Source organism: Poeciliopsis prolifica, unplaced genomic scaffold (assembly GCF_027474105.1).
Source record: "Poeciliopsis prolifica strain line A6 unplaced genomic scaffold, Auburn_PproV2 SCAFFOLD017, whole genome shotgun sequence".
NCBI classification, from domain to species: Eukaryota; Metazoa; Chordata; class Actinopteri; order Cyprinodontiformes; family Poeciliidae; genus Poeciliopsis; species Poeciliopsis prolifica.
Genome location: NW_026562392.1, coordinates 7392232 through 7413921, shown reverse-complemented (window position 1 = coordinate 7413921; position 21690 = coordinate 7392232). Strand labels below are relative to the sequence as shown.

At 36.3% G+C, this 21690-nt stretch overlaps 1 protein-coding gene across 2 annotated transcripts in view; it reads right to left on the bottom strand.

Annotated features, from left to right (window-relative positions):
• Positions 1-21690, bottom strand: part of LOC129367504 (CUB and sushi domain-containing protein 3-like) — a 230972-nt gene that overhangs the window by 53190 nt on the left and 156092 nt on the right. The window contains exons 45-55 of one of the 2 annotated variants that reach the window (XM_055042010.1): positions 21269-21349; positions 20309-20422; positions 15252-15440; positions 14992-15150; positions 11518-11706; positions 9359-9544; positions 8529-8723; positions 7579-7752; positions 5366-5539; positions 4370-4543; positions 1128-1313 (exon numbers count right to left, since the gene is read on the bottom strand). In XM_055042010.1, the coding sequence (XP_054897985.1) occupies positions 1128-1313; positions 4370-4543; positions 5366-5539; positions 7579-7752; positions 8529-8723; positions 9359-9544; positions 11518-11706; positions 14992-15150; positions 15252-15440; positions 20309-20422; positions 21269-21349 (1821 nt within the window). The remainder of the gene's footprint in view (positions 1-1127; positions 1314-4369; positions 4544-5365; positions 5540-7578; positions 7753-8528; positions 8724-9358; positions 9545-11517; positions 11707-14991; positions 15151-15251; positions 15441-20308; positions 20423-21268; positions 21350-21690) is intronic. The other variant, XM_055042011.1, reaches the window with a different exon arrangement.

Genomic DNA, 21690 nt, shown 5'->3' with positions numbered 1-21690 from the left:
TTGCAATATAACAAGCTGCATGAAAGTCTGTATACCACATACCAATGGAACAGTGGAGAAGAAATGTGAAGTAATGCATATTTAATAGGTGCCAAACATTAAAAGTAACTGGATTTTCCTCACTTGAGGTTGTGTCTTCTGCTTCCCTGGCTATGTGTGTCTCCAGTTATTTGGTCTTGTTAGAAATGAATTGCCAGTAATGCACTGATATTGATCAGTTGCAAAAGTTGTATTCAATGATTGAAATATCTCCCAGGCACTTAAAGGTGAGGCACTTGTATCTGCTTACCTGTGGATCAGCAAGCTTATGGGATTTGCTAATATCTCAGTTCAGATTTTTTTTCGGTTTTGGGGGTGAGTGGGATGTGGGAAAGATTGAGGTAAGAGGGGAGTTTACTGTTCATTTTAATACAGACTTGAATTCGTCTGAACATGGAAAGCAGAAAAAAAATGTATCAAGATTTTTCTTCATTTGCAGCTTTGTTTAAAAAAATGAACAAATTCTATAATTATTCTACTTTCTGTGCTTGTTTGCCTTTGGTCTGAGTTGTCCTAATGCAAAGAAAGTTTCTATAATTCAGTAAACACTAACCATAACCAAACTGTCAATGATGCCTGAAGCAAGTTTCAAAACACGCGATAGACACTTCTGCGTGCCTCTTTAATTAGGATTTGATTTGATAAAATAAATGATGAGCTTCGTCTCTCTACCATGAAATTAAGTGCTTTTTCAGCCTGTGTGGAAAATGTAGAGCTATACTTCAGATAATTTCAATAGAAATAGGTGATTATTGTTGGTAGACTCAGGCATTAACAGAATGCATAATAACCCAGGAGATGGATACAGAATTACAGAGCAAGGAAAACATTGAAGTTCACACTGCAAAGTTGATTTAAGTTCAGTGTTTAGCTTTGAAAAAGCATCATAAGAATGGATTCAAAAGTTTAAACAGATATTAATTAACAAGTTGAGGATTTGAAAACTTTTTCCTTTAAAACTGGAAGTAAAAATCAACAGAACAAGGATGAGGATAACATGCTTTTGTTCTATCTGCTTATCATATCTAATTAGAAACAATAAGATATAAATGTCCTATTAGTGCATTGGAAAGAAATGTCCGTTTTACCAATGCATTCTGGGAGAGGTTTGTCCCAGTGACCCATTGGCTGGCAGGTGAGCACGGATGAACCGAACAGGTAATATCCGGGGTTGCAGTCATAGAACACCACACTTCCAAATGTGAAGTTCCCATGTTCAATTTTACTCTCTCGGATAGAGTTAGCAGGAATGCCTGGATCTGTGCAGTTAACCACTGTGAAGAAAAAGAAAAACATGCCATTAAAACCCTTATAAACTTCTGAATGTATTGTGTAGCCTAAACATGTTCAGAAAAAAATTCCTAAAAACCCAGCAAGAAAAAACCCTCCCAAGAAAAAACAACTATCTTTTTTCTTGGGAGGGTTTCCACCAAATTAAATGTCGAGCGGAAAAACCTAGAACTCTTTTGCCTGTACATCGTCTTTCTCTTCATGGATCATATAAAATATGCAGGAGTACTTTATCAGATGTGCTGTTATGTCCTAAACAGTTTACATAACTATGTTGTTGCAGTAGCTCAGAGAAGCATATGGTGCTCACTGCAAATGCAAGCAGACAATCAAGAAGTAGAGGGGTGAATTCACAAGGCAGTGCAATCTTCTCTGTTGTTTAGCCCACACTGTTTGGTTCATTTCTGTACCAAACTTAAAAAGCTGAGTGCATCAAATACATATGCAGGAGAAAACACCCTTGTCAAGTCCACAGCATGCAAGCAATGTGCACCGAGGTTTTGTGTAGCAGTTTTTGTCTTTTCAGCCAGAAACAACAAATGCAGATGTTAACAAAAGAAAACAGATAAATATTTTCTGTTTATATGTACATATTTTTATATGAATAATAATGACCTCATTAAATACTCCTCAAAACTAAAAGAACATTTGACTTTATAAGAAAAGTATTACATTGAGAATACCTGTTTTGCTTAGATATAGCAAGAGCTTTTAATGATTCGTTCAAGCATGTGACTTCTCTCCACAGCTTTCGTAATATCAGGTATGGATGCTTGCTGTTTTACTTAATTTTATTTTTTCTTCTTCTTCAGCAACAAAACTACCAACAGCTTTTAGTGGGCAGTCCTTCATTTATTTATTGAATTTTTTTTTCCAAATGTGTGTAATGCAAACGTTTCTGGTCTCGAGGACTGTAATTGGCTCTGGCTGTAATTTACATATAAACATGAACATAGGCAGGCTTTACCCTAAATGCAGACATATTGCATAATTTCAATTAGGGGGAACCAGTACACAGAGGCCATTTGCCTGGAAGAGCTTTCAGAGGGGGAGGTCTGCCATTGTGTATAATTTAAGAAAACAGAATGTACAAACTCGTTTTCACACATCTAGACTCACAAATACCTTTAGTAATTGGCATAAGAGATTATTCAATATACTAAAGCTGTTAATACTTTATTCATAAACATGTATAGTATAATATGAGCTTTTTGTCATTTGTTTGATCAATTTAGAATGATAGATGCATCTCTGTGATTAGTGTACCCTGCTTATATCAAGTTGCTATGAAACAGCCATTTGTGAGGAATATTTTTCCTTTAACAAAGCATTAAGTGAAAGGACACACAAAATAGTAATGTGGCATTCTGCCTAAATCCCTTCACACATTTCACAAGGGATATTTCCTGGAAACTGTTAACATTGCATTCTTTGCTTGGATCCTAATTTGCATAAGTGTTATCAGTCAGCAATCTTGCGAGTTAAAAATAAAACTGTCCACATGACCTAAACAGTGGCTTTGTCTTTATTTAATGAACAGAATGAAAGGTAAGCATGGGCTATATTTGGCACCTTTGATAATAATAGATTATCATGCTGCTTCATGAAAACCAAATTAACATATATTGTCTATTGTCAGACAAAAGCAACTATTTTAAATGCAGAAGAAGTCTCCAAGACATCATTATTGACAATGCGGTTCAGCTGAAATTAGATGGAGGTGAAATTATTCCAAAGTGTCTCTTAAGTAAAAATGAGTGACATCATATTTCTGGGAACATGTTTCAATAAAGGTACTCAGCAGTGTCAAATCCTTTATCAAACCCACCTTTGCAGTCGTATTCACATGAAAAAGAACTAAATGTCTTAAATTCCAACAAAACCAAGTCAATAGAATTTAATTGTCTGAATGAATTATCTGCCCTGTACAATGTCTGCTTTACAAGTTCCTGGTACACTAACTTATTAAATCACTACTTTACTGGATCCCATAAATATTGATTCATGTTCATACATAATCCGTTAGCAATGTAAAATTGGCATGTTAAGAAATTCAACCCAGATTACATTTAAAGTGTCAATGAATGTCCCTCTAATAATTTAATGTGTGATTTTGTATAAAAAGAACCATCAGGAATACATCATCTGCATCTCATATGTTCGTGGCATAATTCTAATCCTAAATTTATGTGCGGTACGTTTATGCTATATCCATCAGTTTTTGCCTCACCCTTGGAATGAATGGCGAGGCAAAAACACCCATGCACATAAAATTGTCTAGATTAATCTTAAACCATTTTACAAAAAAAGAACTGTTGAACAAGTAGCTGAAAATGATGATCATATTTCATACAATCTGCTATGATAACTGATGTTTTTTTGTTTTGATACTTTGTTACATGATGATTTGTTCAAAAAACAAATCTAAAGATCATGCACAACATTTTTATGTAGCCAAATATGTATTTGTTGCCTATGTCAGAGTAAGCAACAAGTCGCTGTCTTCTGATTTGTGGTTGATTTTGACAGATCTGGAGGATGTATCATTTTATTGGCTACTCTAGCTGCAGATAACAGAATAATCCCAGAAGACCTGGAAAGACTTTCTCATTCTGCTCTTGCACTTGCTCCAGCCTGGATCCTATTTCTGTTATCTGGCAGCTACCTGCTTTCCTTTTGGCTTGCCTTACATAAATAGGGAAGCATTAGATAAAAATGGCCTTTGTTATGGAAAGAAATCCAATTGAAGAAACAGCTTTCGTAGATGTAGCACTCTGCTCTTTGAATATGCTCACTTTCTGATAGTATTTAAATTGTTTAATCTGCGTCTAATTATTCAAAACCTTTCAAACATGTTCCAAGTTTGAGTCTGTTTTTTTTTTTTTACATCCACAAACAATACATACAATGCCAACAGCAGATATGGTGAAGAAGGCAGAGTTAAACTATCAAAGTGCAAACGTGTCCCTCTGGTATCTAAATGCTGTCAGACTGGCAGGTATTTATAAATTCAGCAGGCACTCCGTGGCGAGGACCTTACCTCTGCATGTCGGAGGCTGATGGCTCCACTGGCGGTTTGCCTGGCATTGAGCTGTAGAGGGTCCCTCCAGGGTGTAGCCTTTGTTGCAGGCGAAGCGCACAACATCATTGTAGTTGAAGCCGTCGCCTGTGGTGCGTCCATAAATAGGGCTGCCAGGGTGGCCGCAAGTGACAGCTGAGTTGAGAAACACCAAAAAGGTATGTGTTGGAAAGAAAAAAAAAAAAAAAAAACGAAGATCAAATGTAACAAAGGAGCAACTTGTCATAATTGAGGTCATAATTTGCCAACTGTCACTGTACTTATAATTAAACTCAGAGGGTAATGAGGGAATAAGTATTCAAGTCATGAACAACTAATATGAAAAATTTCAGTGCACTAAAAATATGATTATACAGAAAATTACATTAGCCTTCACGTTTCTTTCGAGCAAAAGTAGAAGACCTTGGGGTAAAAAAGAAATACACAATAAAATGTGATATACACAGTTGGTGAGTTTCAACTAGATCAACTCTGAATGCTGAAGAAAACATTTCAGAAACTTGATCTGATATTTTTCAATCAGTGATTGCATTATTCCAACAACATCACTCGTTGGTGTGAAAGTAGTTACTGAAGGAAGTCAAATTTAAGGAAGTCTGAAGCAGAACAAATGTTAGCAGTTATTCAAAATGATATTGTGCCATCTAAAACTTGTAAAGAATTGAAATAAATGTTATGAAATCCACTTTGTGTACTTAATGAGTATATGTTATTGTAGCAGAAGAGTAGTCTAAATCGGTTTTGTATTGTATTGGCAATACAAATCGGGAATCAAGCCCAAAGGTAGATCTTGACAAATCAAAAAAATCTCCTATTTTTAAACCTATAAATATACAATCTATAATCAGTTTCTAAATTGTTTCTAAATAAACATAAGAACTCATGGACTTATGTAATGGCTGACTCACATTTGGGGAGTCAGCCATTACAAGCAAGCAATACCAATAATGGACTTACAAATACAAACTGGGAGATGTCCAGACCAGTTGTGATCCTGCTGACAGATGCGAACAGAGGAGCCAATAAGCCTGAACCCGGGGTTGCATTGGTAAACCACTGTGTCTCTGTAGCCAAAATTCTCCCCAATAACCTGGCCATTCACAATCTGCTCTGGGATGCCACAGTGACCAGCTGCAGAAGAGTAAAGAAAAACAGCTCATTACCCTTTGTCCCTGCTCATTGTTATTTTTCTCTCTCAATTTATGGCTTTCTTTTTCACAAAGAGGACATTTCCTATGAAAGGAAAAAGAAATTACTTAGAGTGTGGCATTTGTGATATATAACAAAAATGTACACTAATAAGGTGGTGCACCTTTTGCCGGGGAATAAAATTAGTTTGAAAACAACAAATGCTATTGCACTCAGTCATTCATGTAGTGAACTGATTCAATTTGGCTTTCTAACAGTGAGAACAATGAGTTTGGAGCGGCTTTGCCACTAATAGATGGTAGCTGAAGGACACACACAATGTTGATTGCACTTTAACATTTAAATACAATTTTGACAACAATGTAAGAAAATGAAATGAGGGGGCATGTTTTTAAAAGGTCTATGATTTTTAATGCAGACAGGTTAAATTAGTTTAGTCATAACACATATTGTGCTGGGAACACATATTTGAGCTTATTATTTCTGAAATGTTAAATCAAAATTTACATTGGCTTTGGCTTTAGTTGTTCAATATGCAACACAAAGAAAGGTGCACATCTGCAATTCCCAAAAAAAAAACTTGTGCACATAATCGTGTTACTTACAGCTACAATAAATTCTCTTGTTTTAGAGAAGAGGGATCACTTGGTGACATTTCTGTTGCCACTTAAAACCTGGAGAACCTTATTTCCCTAATTCATTCCTGCACAGAGAAATTCAGTGGAGCATTTTATTATCACACTCCAATTGAGAGCAGTGAGATTCTCTAAAGATATTGCTGAAGTAGACGACTTTACCAGAAGGTGCTCAGGTATGTTAACCTCACCAGTCAGATTACAAGCCAAGCAAAAGGTGATTCACTTTTAATGAACTGATTGAGCCAAGCAAAGAGAAATGGTGCCACGCAATTACAATGTCACTAATGACCAGAAAATCTTAACAGTCGGCTCCAACATGACACTGAATTCAGATAATCTAATTATGAACAAAGGTATGAGAAAGAATTCATAACCTTAAATTTTTTTCAAATGACTTTTCCATTATAATGACATGTTCTAATGCCATATATTGGAATTTCATTGATGCACAAATAACTGAGTTGAAAATACATGATTTTTAACATTATAACAAATGTGATGTGTATTAGTATTCAGGATGCCCCACCCCGAGGGTCAATACTTCTTACACAATTTTTTATTGCAATTACAACTTGAAGAATACATTTCTACCAGTTTTGCACATGAACAACCATACAGCAGCATTAAGTGCATTTCTTTTGCATTTGAAGTAATGCAAAAGTCTGATTTCAGTAGTGATTTATCTGTGGTTTTTCATAAATAACATAAAATGTATGACTCAATTGAAACATTTTTGCCTATCTTCTTTGCCTGAAGATTAAATAGTGCTCTGCAATTTGTTAAAAGCTTGGCATATTGTTTTATGACCTAAGCCTGCATTGAAGTCTCAACAACTTTATATCTGATGTGTCTGTTATGCTGTAACTTGAGAAAAACAAAAAAGTTAGGACTGCTCTGGTATGTAAAGCTGTGTTATGTTTTCCTGTTTTAATACTTACAGAGGTGAAACTTTGCCAGGATATCTTGGATGAAGTTCCACAAATTCGGATAGACTGTTACGATATGTCATAAACTTCACAAATATTAATGCTGCCTATATGGTAATATAATCTAATTCTCTGCAGGTAGTTGCAAAAGGTGCTTAAACATTTGGAAACACAAAGCTTTCATTATTTTCTCTGCAGGCTCTGTAACCGTTTGAAGTGTAACAGAGGCCTCATTCAGAGCATATATGAAGTCAATAGTGGACCATAAAAAATGTACATCTTCCAGAGTTTTTATTGACACTGGCCATATAAACTTAGCAACAGAGGCAATTATATCCACCTACTGCTTCTCCATCTGTTTCTATTCTAGTTGGTCCAATCAAAAATGCTCCTATTTATTTTGAGACGCTTGCCAGCAGTCTCTGACCTAGGTCAAGAACATTTAGAACGTACTTACCAAGACACTGAGTGTCCATCCCACTCCAAAGGCCAGACAGGAGACACTCTCTAACTGTAGATCCAGTTAAAACATATCCAAGGTTACAGCTGAAAATAGCTGATCCTCCGAAGGTAGTCTGCGTCCCGATTTTCTTCCCATTAGGAGGAATAGGAAGATCGCCACAGGAAATAACTACAATAAGATTAAGAGGATGGTACAAGAAGAGTGAGTATCAGAAAAAGAGTAAAGGATGAGTTAGAAATTGGCTTACATCTTTGGAGTCAATGGGAGAGCACAATGATTTACACCAGTCTTACCGACCTTAATGTGATAAAAGCTGACCTGTACTATTTCACTGGGAGGATAATGATGGTATTTTCCTTTGTCCAAACATCTTTAATAACACTTGCTGGGATCCTGTTCTGTCATTACACAAGCTATTCAGTGCTTTTGCCTCAAAACAAACAAAAAAATGGCTGCAGAAAAATATTAGTGTTCACCAGAGCAGCGAACAATGTCTATATGTATGCCATATGTATTCTTGAAGTCTTTTGGTAAATTCTGTTTACTGAACCTTTATAGCTGAGATGATTTGTTTACAGTGGCTTCACTATTTTTATTACTTGCTTTGTAAAAAAAAAAAAAAAAATCTTACATGGACATTTTAACTGACATATTTTATATTAATTAAATGGTGAAGCAGATAAAATAACAGAGTTGTTTAAAAACAGTTTTATAATACATGTGAAATGTTCTTTTATGGGGTGAACTGATTAATAATACAATTAATAAACAGCAATGAATTTCAATAACATAATCTGCTCATGGTTAATGTTGATCAGGTGTGGATTAGAGAATATCTACTCTTAAATTCAGTTTTCTTTTTAAAATTATTTTTTTTTTTTTTCAAATCCATCCTAAGGTCTGTAAACATTAGCTTTTGTATTGGAAATTTTAAATTTACTCACTTCTACACCGAGGTCTCTCATTTCTCCAGCTCCAAGCCCCGGTGGCCAGACACTGGATGTGGGCGGGGCCGACCCGATAGTACCCAGGGTTGCAGGTGAAGATTATTTTAGTTCCGTATTCATAGTGTGAACCGTTGACTATCCTCCATCTCCCGTGGTCCAGGGAGAAGGAACTGAGACTGGGGCACGTCATTACTGGTGGGTGAAAGCAAAGTAGGTTCAAAGACAATTCTGTTTTGAGACAAATCTAGAAGCACAGCAATAAAACAATCAAAAAAAAATAAAATCACATTCTAATTCAAGAGGGTTTTTAAAATTCTGTTTCCATTTGTTACTGTGAGATAAACACAAACAGAAATAAACATTGGTCTCAGAAGAAAAAAATAGTGTCAATCACAATTTGCTCTGACTTTCTAACTTGGTGCATTGGAATATCAAACCTGCACCCCGCTGTGAACAACAGATTTCCTCTCAACTATTATTCACCTGTCTCATCATTCTGCAACAAGTTAATGTTTTTTTAATAAATGTTTAAATCATTGTCCTCAAGGACTTACTCCATATTTATATGACGGACAGATTTGTTAAACTATCATACTCCAGTGGCTTTCAAGAAGTCGGAAACTACAGGGAGGTTTATCAAGATTATAGCTCTCAATAAATTTTGTAAGATTTATGTATGTTCCTCATTCAGAGAAAATATTTTCCTATCGTCTGCTCTCGGCTCCTTACTGCATATCCATGTGTTTTTTTGAGATTACCATGTATTCCTAAATCACCCTCCATCCTCCCTGTCCCTTTCAATCCTCCAAGCAGCCTCTTGCACTCACTGATGCATCGGGGTATCTTGTTGTGATTGCTCCAGGTGCCGTCTGGCTGGCAGACTGTGGTCGTCAGTTCTTTGGAGGACAGCCGATAGCCACTGTTGCAGAAGTAGGTCACCCGTGTGCCGACAGAGTAATCAGCAGCAAGCACACCTCCGTTCACTGGCGCACTGGGTACACCGCATGACACAGCTAGAGGTGGCAAGAGGACCATTGTCGGCACATGTTTATGCAGAGCAGAAGACGTGCGTTAGATAGCAGCCTGCAACGTGTGTGGAAGGTGCATCGGCTTGACAGCTAAATATTTGTGCAGAAAAACACTCGTTTTGTGAAAGCTCTTGTAGCACACAAGCCCTGTCAGGTTTTATAATTTACACAAGAAGTTCTTTCTTTTACTTTCTAAGGATAACAACTTCAGGGCGTAAAAATTCAACAAGATATAACTGCTCAGCTTGCTCCAACCAGCCACAGTAGAATTTTGACAGCCAACCTCATTCATTGCAGACCCTTCAAGATATCACGGCAGAGACAGCTCATGTGTAATTAGCAGCATTAATAACATCTGCACTGAAGTAAATTGAGTCAGTGCCAGGGACCCGGTACTGTGCTTGATACCTCAATGCGGTGGGCTTAGTGAAGCACTTATTGGAACTGAGTTATATCATGAACGAAACGAGTTGCACCTGTCAAAACTTCTATTTCAAGGTGTTACATTTCAAAGAATGCCATTAAGCTTCAACACCTGCTTTTATAAGGTGTTATAACCCACTCTGTGGGAGAGTTTGTGCTTCTTACACTTAACTCGTTTGATTATATTATTCATGTATTTGGCCTCTGTGTCAATAAACCCACTCAAAATAATGGAAAAGGAAGAGAAACAAAAGGTATGACAAAAATAACACAAAATGCAGGTGAGTAATGACATTTAAAATCAGCCAGATTAAAACTATTATGACATTTAACACTTAATATTAACAATACTTAATTTAGATCTCAAAGATTTGCTTTTCAGCTGTGATTAATAAGGGTATTCTACATTCAGAGATTGGGATTTCTACAGCTCTCCCAGAGTTCTGTGGTATTTCGCTAATTTCATTAAATTAAAATAAATTACATTTAGGTTTGTGGATGAAATGTTACAAAATGGGAAAATATGCAAAGAACTTTACTTTCTTGTTTTAGTATGAGACAGTAGGTAATTGAAAAACATGATAAAATCAATAGTACTTCCAGCACAGACTTTTTCCAACCTATAAAACTAGGAGCATTTAGACACAGCAAAACTAGAACACAGAAATACACAAAGTACATTTGGGACACTTTGCTCTCAGATACAGGAGTAAAGGAAAACTTGATCTGGTTCGTTTTAAGGTTTTATCAGTGTCAAGTCAAAGAAAGGAGGGGATTTAGATCATTTGTGTTGGTTAGTGATAACTAATGTTGACTGGTTATTTATTGTCCCTACATGGTTGCAGTTCAACAAATGCCAATGAAGAGTAGAAAACTTTTTCTCCTCTGATAACATAAAATTTTTGTTTGTGTCATCTCTGAGATCACTAGAATATAATTACTGGCATCTAAGATCATACCAGATGGGCATCATCTGTATGACTTTATCTGCAGGGATGCTTGGCTCTGCGTATTTTGGAAAAGCTGTGCCCTCAAACTGATAGAATCAATCACAGGTGTGAAATGTTTTTAAATATATCTGAAATACATATTTTGATTTCACTGCGTCAAGATAAAATGCAATTGATGACACCATCTGTCAGTGTTTACAACTGTTTGACTGTGTGTTTGAGTGGCCGCAACCACGAGGCACAGGAAATACACAATCCTGATATGTGTGGATGAAGGAGTGCAGTCTCCATGCGTTGATGGCAAGTTAGCAAGTAATTTAAGAAAGCGGAAATTGACAAAGAAGCGAAGATTGATTTTTGCTTAATTTCCACCTGACAGGAAGCTGGCTCTCAATCGGGTTGGATTCAGTTCAACCGTTAACTACACAGGGCTTGGATTAGAGCTGAGACTCTTGTGTGCTTTATGTGCATGTCATTTCACCTGAAAGGAACAGGGTTGTAGAGCCAATCACCAGAACATTGGATGTAGAAGCTAGATAATGTTGTAAGTAAAAAAAAAAAAAAAGGCAGGTAGGATGAGCTTACCTTGACATGCAGGGACTGGTGCATCCCAGGTGTAGTAGCCATAGGAGGTCTTCTTGCATTCTGCTGTGCTTTTTCCAATCAGCTTGTACCCCCTGTCACAAGCCCATGTCACCATGCTGTTAAGATGACCCCCAGTTTGTCTTACTACAGAGCCGTGTTGCGGGGAGTCTGGGGTACTGCAATACATCGCTACAATAGATGAAGAGATAAAGCCACAGTGGAGAGCAGGAAAGAAAAAGAAAGCCAACGGAAGAGAGAATAAGGACAGAGTGAAGGAAAGAAGGTGGAAAAGTAGACATTAAGAGGAAGAAAGATAAATAAATCAGAGAAAAAGAGCAAAGACATTAACAAACTACCTCTAGAGATAGACTCAAGTTAAGATATTTTTGCATTATGCCAGAGCTCTATTTTGAATACAGACTAATATTGAGTGGAAAAGCCTTAGGAGTGTCACATCTTTTTAGCACTCAGGCTGTGTAGCAAACAGCAAAGGCAGCCCTCAAAATCACATTATTACAATTCCTTGCTAACCTATTGGCATGCACATATTCAATTTGCTTCAGTACACACAGTCTTGGTGCACCCTGCAGTTATTCATACCATAACATTCCCTTCCCTCATCTTACAGGCCATCAATCTACAAAAAAAAAATAATAATAATAAATAAATAAAAAACACTAATTTGATTTGATTTACAGAATATGACTAGTTAATGGCCGATGGGACAGAAATTTCAAGGGAGAGCTTTGTGCATTCCAATAGCTGTCAACCATTTCTTAAAATCTTCATGGCCGGGAGGTGGCGGCGATTTAAGACGAAAAGACATATTGTAGTTTAAATCAGTTCCTATTAGAGTCAATCAAGTCAAAAAGGGAGTTCCCTTTACAAAATTTATCACACCAACTTGCTTTCAGCGCAACACACTTGTGTATTAAAAATAATAGAGAAAAGAACATTCAAATATTTATTTCTTTTCTGCTTTTTGCGCTGCTAGTTATGCATTTCAAATAGAAAAAGACTTATGTGCTATTCTTTCCAAGCAGCACTTGCTTTATTAAAGAATCAATTAAGAATTAAAACCCTCTGAACTTTAGGGAGTCCAAAACAGCATGCAGGCCTGGTAGCGACATCCTTCCTGCCTTATGTGTTTTGTTCATGAAAGCTTCTCCCATTGTGATCTATTATTTGTGGAATATGTGTTTTTAAAAGTGGTGATAGACCTCAAAGTATAATATCTCTGTGTAATCACAGCAGATGGATTAAATTCATGTGGTCATATTGTATTCACATAAAAAAGCTGCAGCTAAGATGGTTCAATGAATATTTCACAGCAAAAAGAGACCACCTTGGTAAAAGACAATAGAATATTGATTTTACACTGTAATTTAAAAATAGCCCTTTCAGTACAAGTCACTATTAATTCCTTGATGTAGAAAACCCATCAAGAAACCTTTTGGTTGATGAATATGGCTGATTTGATCAGCAGTGACTTTGTTCCAATTAGTTGAAAATGCAAATATCTGGTCTTCTTTTGATCAGTGAATGCACCACAGATAATCTCTTCATATTGACAAAATCCTTCTTTGATGTTGCAGCTATTACTGAGGGGAAGACAGCAAGTTAGATCATGTTAGCATTAGGTCAGTGTTTATATATGAAGCCAGAGGAAGCATACAAATGTTAGAAACTGTTTGAAAGAAGACTGTATTTCAACTGAAATGATTGTGGTTCCTTTAAGCAACAGTTTTGCTCAGCCACCAAATACACAAAGTCAAATTGACAAAATCATCAACCTTTGAAGGGCATCAGTTGTCTGAAATTGGGCCAGATTTACTTGGTTTACAGTGAAGCAAAGTGCATAAAAACCCTGAACTTGTGCATTTTTTGTGTGCATTTAGGGGAGTGTTGGTACCGACTTTATGAAAGTGTGCTCGGTCAGACATTTGATTCCTAAACTAAATTGAAGCAGATCAATTGAAATAAAAAGCTAACGTACATGAATACAATGTTTTTATGAGAATCTGCTCAACAGATAAAGTAGGAAGACAAAGTGTGTTTGGGGAGCAGTGAGGTGGGGAGAGATGGGGTTATGTGTTGTTCTGCTTTGCTTTTTAGTACAGGGATTTGTACTGTTGATGAATGGCTTATTCTATAATAATAAGCTTTAATTTCCTTGAATTGTAGCTGTTTATAGATCTCTTAGTAAATGCCAGACTACAGTCACATTTCTTGGCACCCCTGGCAGCTTGTGCAAAATGCCTCTAAATGAATTACTCTTGGATTGCAGCAGCACAAACTAACACAAAAAATATTCAGAAAGTTCAACTTTTAGATGAATTACATTTATTCAGAGGGGGAAAGGAAATAATTGTTTTTTAACAAAATCAAGATCAGCACAGCTGTTGAAACATTTGACAACTAGATTTGAATAAATATAAGGGGGGCATTTTAAATCAAGCTGATCCGTGCTTACTAGATCTTCCATTTAGTCCTTTAAAGTTTCCATTTAAAATATGTAAAGCTAACCACTTCAAAAGTTTTATATTGATGTTTCAAGGTCTTTATATCAACCCTGAGAACTGCTCCTGCTAACTGAATTTTTAAGACTGATGCAAAAAAAGAAATTTTTCTGTCCTACCATCACCAATATAAACCAAAATACCACACTTGCATGAACTTTATTTAGTGCTGTATGTATGGTGGAGGATCTTTGATGCCTTCCAAAAGTCCACATAACACACATTATGTTTGAAATACAAAGACATTTTAAATATAACAGATCTGGTGAACTCTACCAGATTATTTATTCAGAAGGAAATGATCCTCCCATATGGACCTAGGATCATATGGAAAAACTGTTCAGTGGAATAATTAAAGCTCTCGGTCAACATGGTCAAATCACAATAACTGTTGTTCTATTGGTAAAAGCGTGTTTTATATTGTACAAAATATTATCGTCAGATGCAATAATTACTGCGTGATCAATAATTTTGTAAAAAAACAAACAAAAAACGATTACATTTTACACATTAACTTAATTTTAATTGAATACTGAAATTATTGATTGGAATTTTCTGAAACAACTTCAGAGGGAAATTTTGCTGAAGTAAAAATATTAACAGATTTTAAAGCGTTTTGCACATTTATCAGGGTAGGATAGGCAAGTTTATTTCCCCTACATTATTTGGGTAATTCTAAGCCAGTGACATAAAACAAAAATTAACATTTATCTCAGAGCTTGTTAGATATCATACTTAAAGGAAGTGCTTTTTCCTGCATTCCCAAACCAGCAAAAATGTTTACTCTTTCAACTGTACACTCCGAACTGGCAGTACCTCTACTTCTCAGCCACACATTAAATTTCTTTGGTTCAGTAAATCTGGCCCCAAGTCTAGTTAAATATGACATTTGTAAAAAAAAAAAAAAAAAAAAAAAAAAAAAAAAAGAGAATATGATTATAAGAAGGATACATACTTTGATACTCACCCACATATCTGATGTGGAAGCCGCGGCGGTTGGTGGCGTGGTCAGTGGACCAGCGCAGCAGCAGCTGGTGGCCGGTGGTTGTCAGATTGAACGGGGTTTCTATGTCGCCGCTGAGTGTTGAAAGGCTCTGACTGTAGATGTTAGGACCTAGAATTGAGTCACAGCAAAAAGTAAGCACAACGACACCAAATGCTTTGACTTTTTAAATTCAGTGTCAGACTATTATTTCAGATCATGATGTTACATACCATCAAATATTTCCAAGATATCAAACTCCTTTTCAGTCTCAAATAGTTCAAAATTCAGAGTGATGTTGTAGCCCTTCTCTACGTTGATTAGCCAGGAGCACGTCTGAAGATTGGAGTAGTTTTCAGGGTAACCGGGACTTAAGATCTCTCCCGTTGAGTCGAAGCGGACCTCATATGCTGGACATTGCACTACAGAAATAAATGTGGGGTTAAAGGTCAACATTCATTTTAGAAGAAGACGAGCAACAGGGATAACAATAAAATAAAATTTAGGCAAAAGCACAGTGAGTACACAAAGACAATCAACAGTAACAAGAGAAACAGAAGACTATAAAGCAGAAGAAACTGGATCAGAGAAAGGGTAAACTAAATTTTTAGGGAAGAATAAATCACACATGGAAGTCATAAGTCAATCGCATTTTCGAAAACTGACTGATATTCCACCAAAGGCTAAAGCTGATGCTGTCACTGTGCTCCTTTAAAATCAGTCTTTCAAATAATAATAATGGGTGTGTGTGTGTGTGTGTCCGTGTTTCATTTCCTGGCGGCTGGCATGTGAGAAATAATGACACACTTGTTACTTTATTTTCTTGCTCTGTCGGTGCTAGAAGCTGGTCTTGAAGGCTGGTAGTGAAATAACATGGTGCATATAAAAGGTTAATGTGAACAACTACTCCAGATAAAAAGGTCAGGGGAGAAAAGTGGACATATATCAAAGAGAAGAATAAGAAAAAAAATATTGAAAATACTGTAACAGAGAATGATCATGCTGCAAAGTTATTAGGAAACTTTTTACGTTTGGCTCAAAGGAAACCTGGAGGTCATGACCTCACCCAGTAGGAGAAAAACTTGAAGTCACACAACACAATAATACAACACAATGTGGTCATTAGTGATTTAACAGTAACTGGTCTTATTGATTGCTGTGATAACATCTCTGTTTATGAAAATTACTTTTAAAATGATAGTAATATTAAGTCAGCAGGAAATAACCACAATATTAAAAGCTTTGAGCACATAGAACACGAAGGGAATAAATTTAATCATCACAAAATCTTGAGTGTTATATTTTGAGGGTTTTTTTTTTTGAACATATGTGTTTAATTTCTTTATGGAGGTCTTGTTTTTTCAGCAAATAGTAGAAAATAAATTGTCAACTAAAAATTACAATATATTAAAAATTATTCTAAAAAAGGTCATACATATGAATAATTTTGTACTCAACTGTACTTCTGCTGAGAAGAAATTGTAAACTCATAAAAAAAAAAAAAAAACTAAACCTTTTTTGGATTCCATGCTATCAACTTTAAAATTTAACATCAATTTCAAAACAGCAAGATATAAAACAAAAACATTTTCTATGACCTGAGATGTTAAAGTGCATCAATTTTCTTTAAATACATGCTGCGCTATGATGAACAATTACATTATAGATTAGCATCATAAAAAAAGTACAGCAAATATAACTATTCATTCTAAGATACCAAAACATGTCTTGAAAAGTCAATGACTGGGATAGGAACCATGAGTTGCTGGTTGCCTATCTGCCAGGGCCGATTTGCTTCACAAAAAACGATATCTCCGTATGGTGTACTAATTGCCGGATTGACTTAAATCTAGACTGGATCGAGCATCAAAGTAAGGACGCCACATTGATGTAATAGCAGCCTGGGTTTGTTTGACCTTCAATCATTTGGATGGCTCATGTGCTTGCGTGTGTTTGTACAGGATTACAACTCTGGCTGTTTGAACATTTTTATTTCTGCAATGGTTTCCAGGAAATTGTAAATACAACCAGCATTAATGTTTCAAAAATAGTGACTCAGTAATGGGGTGATTTTGTGTTAAGGCCATTTTTTTTCTTGACATAATGGTTGTATGCATAAATAAATGTTTCACTAACCAAAATACTGTGACGGATTTTCAGATATTGATAATACTATTTTAATTGTAAATAGCAGATAAATTTTGGTGATGCTATTGAAATAATTTGTTTAAATACACAATATGCTTCTTACCGTTGACCTTTTTAATAAGATCCGTGACATCACTTTTACAGGGAGACAGGAAATGTTAATTGAAACCACCACAATATCAAATTACATAACTTGAAAACCAGAAACCACAGTCTGCATTTCATTTGCATAGATATAAAAATTCAAAATCATTTTATCCAAAGGTTTGTAAATTACATGTAGTTCTTCCTGCATGTTTATAGCTCATTTGTGCAACCCCTAATTACACAAATAACCTCACAATAGCCTTTCATCCAGGAAGACACACATGTTACTATCTACAAAGCTGCAACCAGCCCCATTTAGGTGAGCAGCACTCATAATTTTTATATTCTCCATTACTTGTTTAATAAACTAACGTTGCCAGGCAACACACACCAAGGAGTCCAGTGAGCCCTGTTGGGGCTTAAACTCTGTGAATTTAACTTTCGGTGCAGGGATTAAAAAATGAATCATGAGAGGCTTAAAATGTTTCAAACCCCCTCAATACTGCTACTTCATAAGATAGGCCTATAAAGTACTGTAATATGGATGAGAAACTACCCTGAGAGCAGAAAAAAAACGTACAAGCTTGTGGTGGGGGGTGTCTGGTTGCACATAGAAAGCACATAAAAGAGGTCTGCTCACACAGTTATAAAGAACTGTATATTCATAAGAAATGTTCCTATACCTATTTCATTCATCTCTAAAAAAATACAGTAATTTGATTACAGGTAAACATCAAATATTCACATCTTAAGCAAAGGATTTCCACAAAAAAGTTCTCACCTAAATCCAAATGGCAATGTGTGGCAAGACATTGTCAATTGGGAAAGTATGCTAAAGAAAGACTAGGGACAGATTTTAGTCTCCAGATGTGCGATGTGGGTCGGAGATGCAACCAAAATGACTTGCAATTGTAATCCCAGTAAAAGGAAATTCCACAAAGTATTGTCTCAAGAGTAAATATACAAATGCACACATCATTTTTATATTTTTGCTTGTAAAAAATGTTTTACTTTTTTCCTCTCATATCAGTCTTGTACTACTTTGTGTTGATGTGTTGCTCTTTCACATAACATCCTAACAAAATACATTGTGTCAATACTTTTGGAAAGAACTGCATATCAGCTCAGTCATGACTGTATAAACCTGGTATATAACTTTTTTCATACGCTTCCTTGTCTACAGAGCCTGACTTAATGTTTCTGAAAAACAAGGAATATTTAGGCATAAATTTGCACACTGAAACAAAAGCATTTTAGTGTTGTCGTTAAGGCATGAAATGACAACTAAAAATGAAAATGGAATCAAAAAGCATAAGAGAAGTTTCTCTCCTGGCCTGTTAACTTGATGGATAAAAAGCCCTCGTTACAAGCATGCAGTAGCAGTCTCTTGCCTGTGAATAGCAGGTCAACTCAAATCAAGTTTAACTTTACATGTCCCAAGGAGAGCAATTAGTTTCACGCTGGAGGTGTACAAGGGCATAACATATTCAATGCAAGGAAATGTAATGAATTCTTAAGAGTAAAAATTAGGTGATCCATGAAAATGTCAAGCAACAAATTACCCACCCAAAAATTGTGCTAACTATGTCAATGTGATCCTTGAGGCCAGTTTTAGAAAAACTCGAACAAGACGATTGGCAATCTGATATATAAACAAACAAGTCTATCGCCCAATTTAAATGTGTATTTCACTACCTCTGCCATTCAGGTTCTCAGTTTAGGGCATGATTCTTTATAAAAGCAACCCTTATTTGCTTTGCCTTTTTCTTTATAGGACATCAAACACTTTCTTTGAGAGAAGAAGACATCAAGAATTAGCAGCAGCTATGTATATTTGGCAGGTTAATTTTAGCACTTACATTTGAATGCAGGTAATTGTCAAAAGTACCACTATGTGAGGTCTGGCTAATATGAACCGGATGATTTTGGCAAAGTTCCGAGAAATGAGCTGGGAAAATTCACTTTCCAGTATTCCCATTTGACTTCACCTCCTTCGCCTGTTCCTGCTGCTTTAGTTGCCACGATGAGATAAAAACATTTTTCTACCAAACAAGAATTTAGCTACAGTTTCTTGTTTCAATTTCCTGACTCTTAAAGGTAACTTGTGTGGCATACAACAAATATTTTTTAGGATCTCTATCACAAATACTGTATGTTTAGCAAAATGAATAATTATACAACTAATTATGACTATTTATACTGATTCAAGGTGGTTGTATACAAATACACAAGACACTGTTTTAATAAAATATTTTAAAAATGTAAAATAGTTGTATTTATTATAATTGTAATGGGAATGCTTGAGCAAAGCACTGTTATATTTCATTTTTCACAAAAAATTTTTTTCTTTGCACAATCACTTGCTAAATGTGAGTAAGGCATTAAATTATGGTAAATAAAAAAAAATGCTTTTTGTTTACCATACCACATTGTTGCTGTGTGCAGCTTTACTTGAGATTCCCATATTAAAATAAACCCACTCAAATTCTGAATAAAAGGAGAAGAAAATCAAAACACCACATAGATGTGAGTAAAAACATTCCAAATGGAGCTGCATCCGACGTAAACATCAAATATAAACATAAACATCAGATCTGGATATGTCAGCTACACATTTTGAAAATGTGAGGATTATAAGTTCAGTGTTACGAGATTTCACAGATTAAAAAAAAAGACATCAGAAGGAAATCTGTTGATCTTTAATTGGTCTCAAGTCGACCCTCAGCAGTCACATTACGGTTCTCACACAGGGCTGGGCCGGCTCTGTTCCAAAAACCTGCAAATCCCGATCCTGATGAAGAACAGCGATGCTGTTTGCCGCCAGGATACTGCTGGAGGGCGGCCTGCTGGCTGTCTGTCTGTTAAATGATGCATCAACCATGAGTGCTGCTGACTGAAACCAACCCTGGCAGAGTGGTGTCAAGTGCACTCATAACAGTATGATTACGCATACACATGAATAAAAAAAGCACACAGGCGCAAACATAAAAAAACATTCAACACCTTCGCAAAAACATATTCATTGACCCTTAAACATCCACTGCGCAAAACCAACCTTGACAGACTGGTGGCGGCCCATCCATCTGTAGCCTCTCTCCAAGTCGGCAGGTCAGGATCTCGCTGCCCACCAAGGTGAAGCCCGGCTGGCAAGAGTAACGGATAATATCTCCTGTGGGGTTGTTTACGCCGGAGATCGTGCAAATACAAACACAAGAGGCAAAAATTGGACATGAGGAAAAGATCTATCAATTCGTCAACCCACGCACCCACATTCGTGGGGAAGCGCACCGACACCCACTCACACACTGGGACGTCGGTAGCATTCCTCAGCTCCACCACTGGAAACAGTAATCATCTGCACATTTCCTAATGAAGACTGACATCCTCTAGAACTTAAGGCACTTCATTAAATTACGCAGCCGTACACTTGCACACCAGCACACTAAAAATGAAAACTACACACAAATTCAAAGGCTCAAAGTAAGTCAGCCACTGGCCACATGACTTCCACTTCACTTTACTAATTACTTCTGAGCACTGAAAACACAAACAGCTTATAAGTACATCTAATTAGCCCTGCCTTCAAACTAATATTTTAATGCATGAAGCATGAATAGATGGGAACCCTTAAAAGGATGAGCAGAGTGAAGGAAACACAGACACCCGAGATAGAAAAAGATGGTAGAGACTACAATAAACACATGCCTAGGTTCATTAATGTGTATAAATACATTTGGTATAATACAAATGCAGAGCAGAAAATAAAAGTTTCAACAATATTAAGAAAGACAACAATATTAAGAAAGACACCATGAAAACATCATTAAAACTGCAAGAAAAAGTCAAAATCCACCAAATGAATAAATTATTTTTAGATGACGAGGATTTCATATGCGCACGCCTGCTTGTTTTGTCCTTTGTTGGCTGTCCATGCAGATGCACCTTTGTCAAGTGAAAGCTGATTCTATTACACATTGTCCCAGCCTGTAAACAAGCAAAATAAAATGAGACAAACCTATTTCAAACTCGTCATCATCGGTTAGGATAGTGGCGTTGGCGATGGGAGGAGGTGGCTGACAAGTTCTCAGCTGGTAAGCTGTTGGAGAGAGAACAAACAGTGAACTCTGCAACAAGAGTGTATGTGTGCACTAAAAAACATCCGGGAGAGAGAAACAGAGACAAGCACATTTTCTATTCGGCCCCACACGTCTTTTCTCTTCCATTATACCGAAAGCTGATTAGATCATAAATTGCTGCCTATCACTGTTCATAACCATCAAAAACTATAACTAATTTAGCGGCGATGGGGTGCATTTTATTATTAATCAACTTCCCTTCAAAAGACGCTTTTATATTGCAGACAAAAACAGACATAAGGAGTCATCCATCATTTATCACCATGCATAACTGGAAGAAATACAATAAAAGAATGACAAG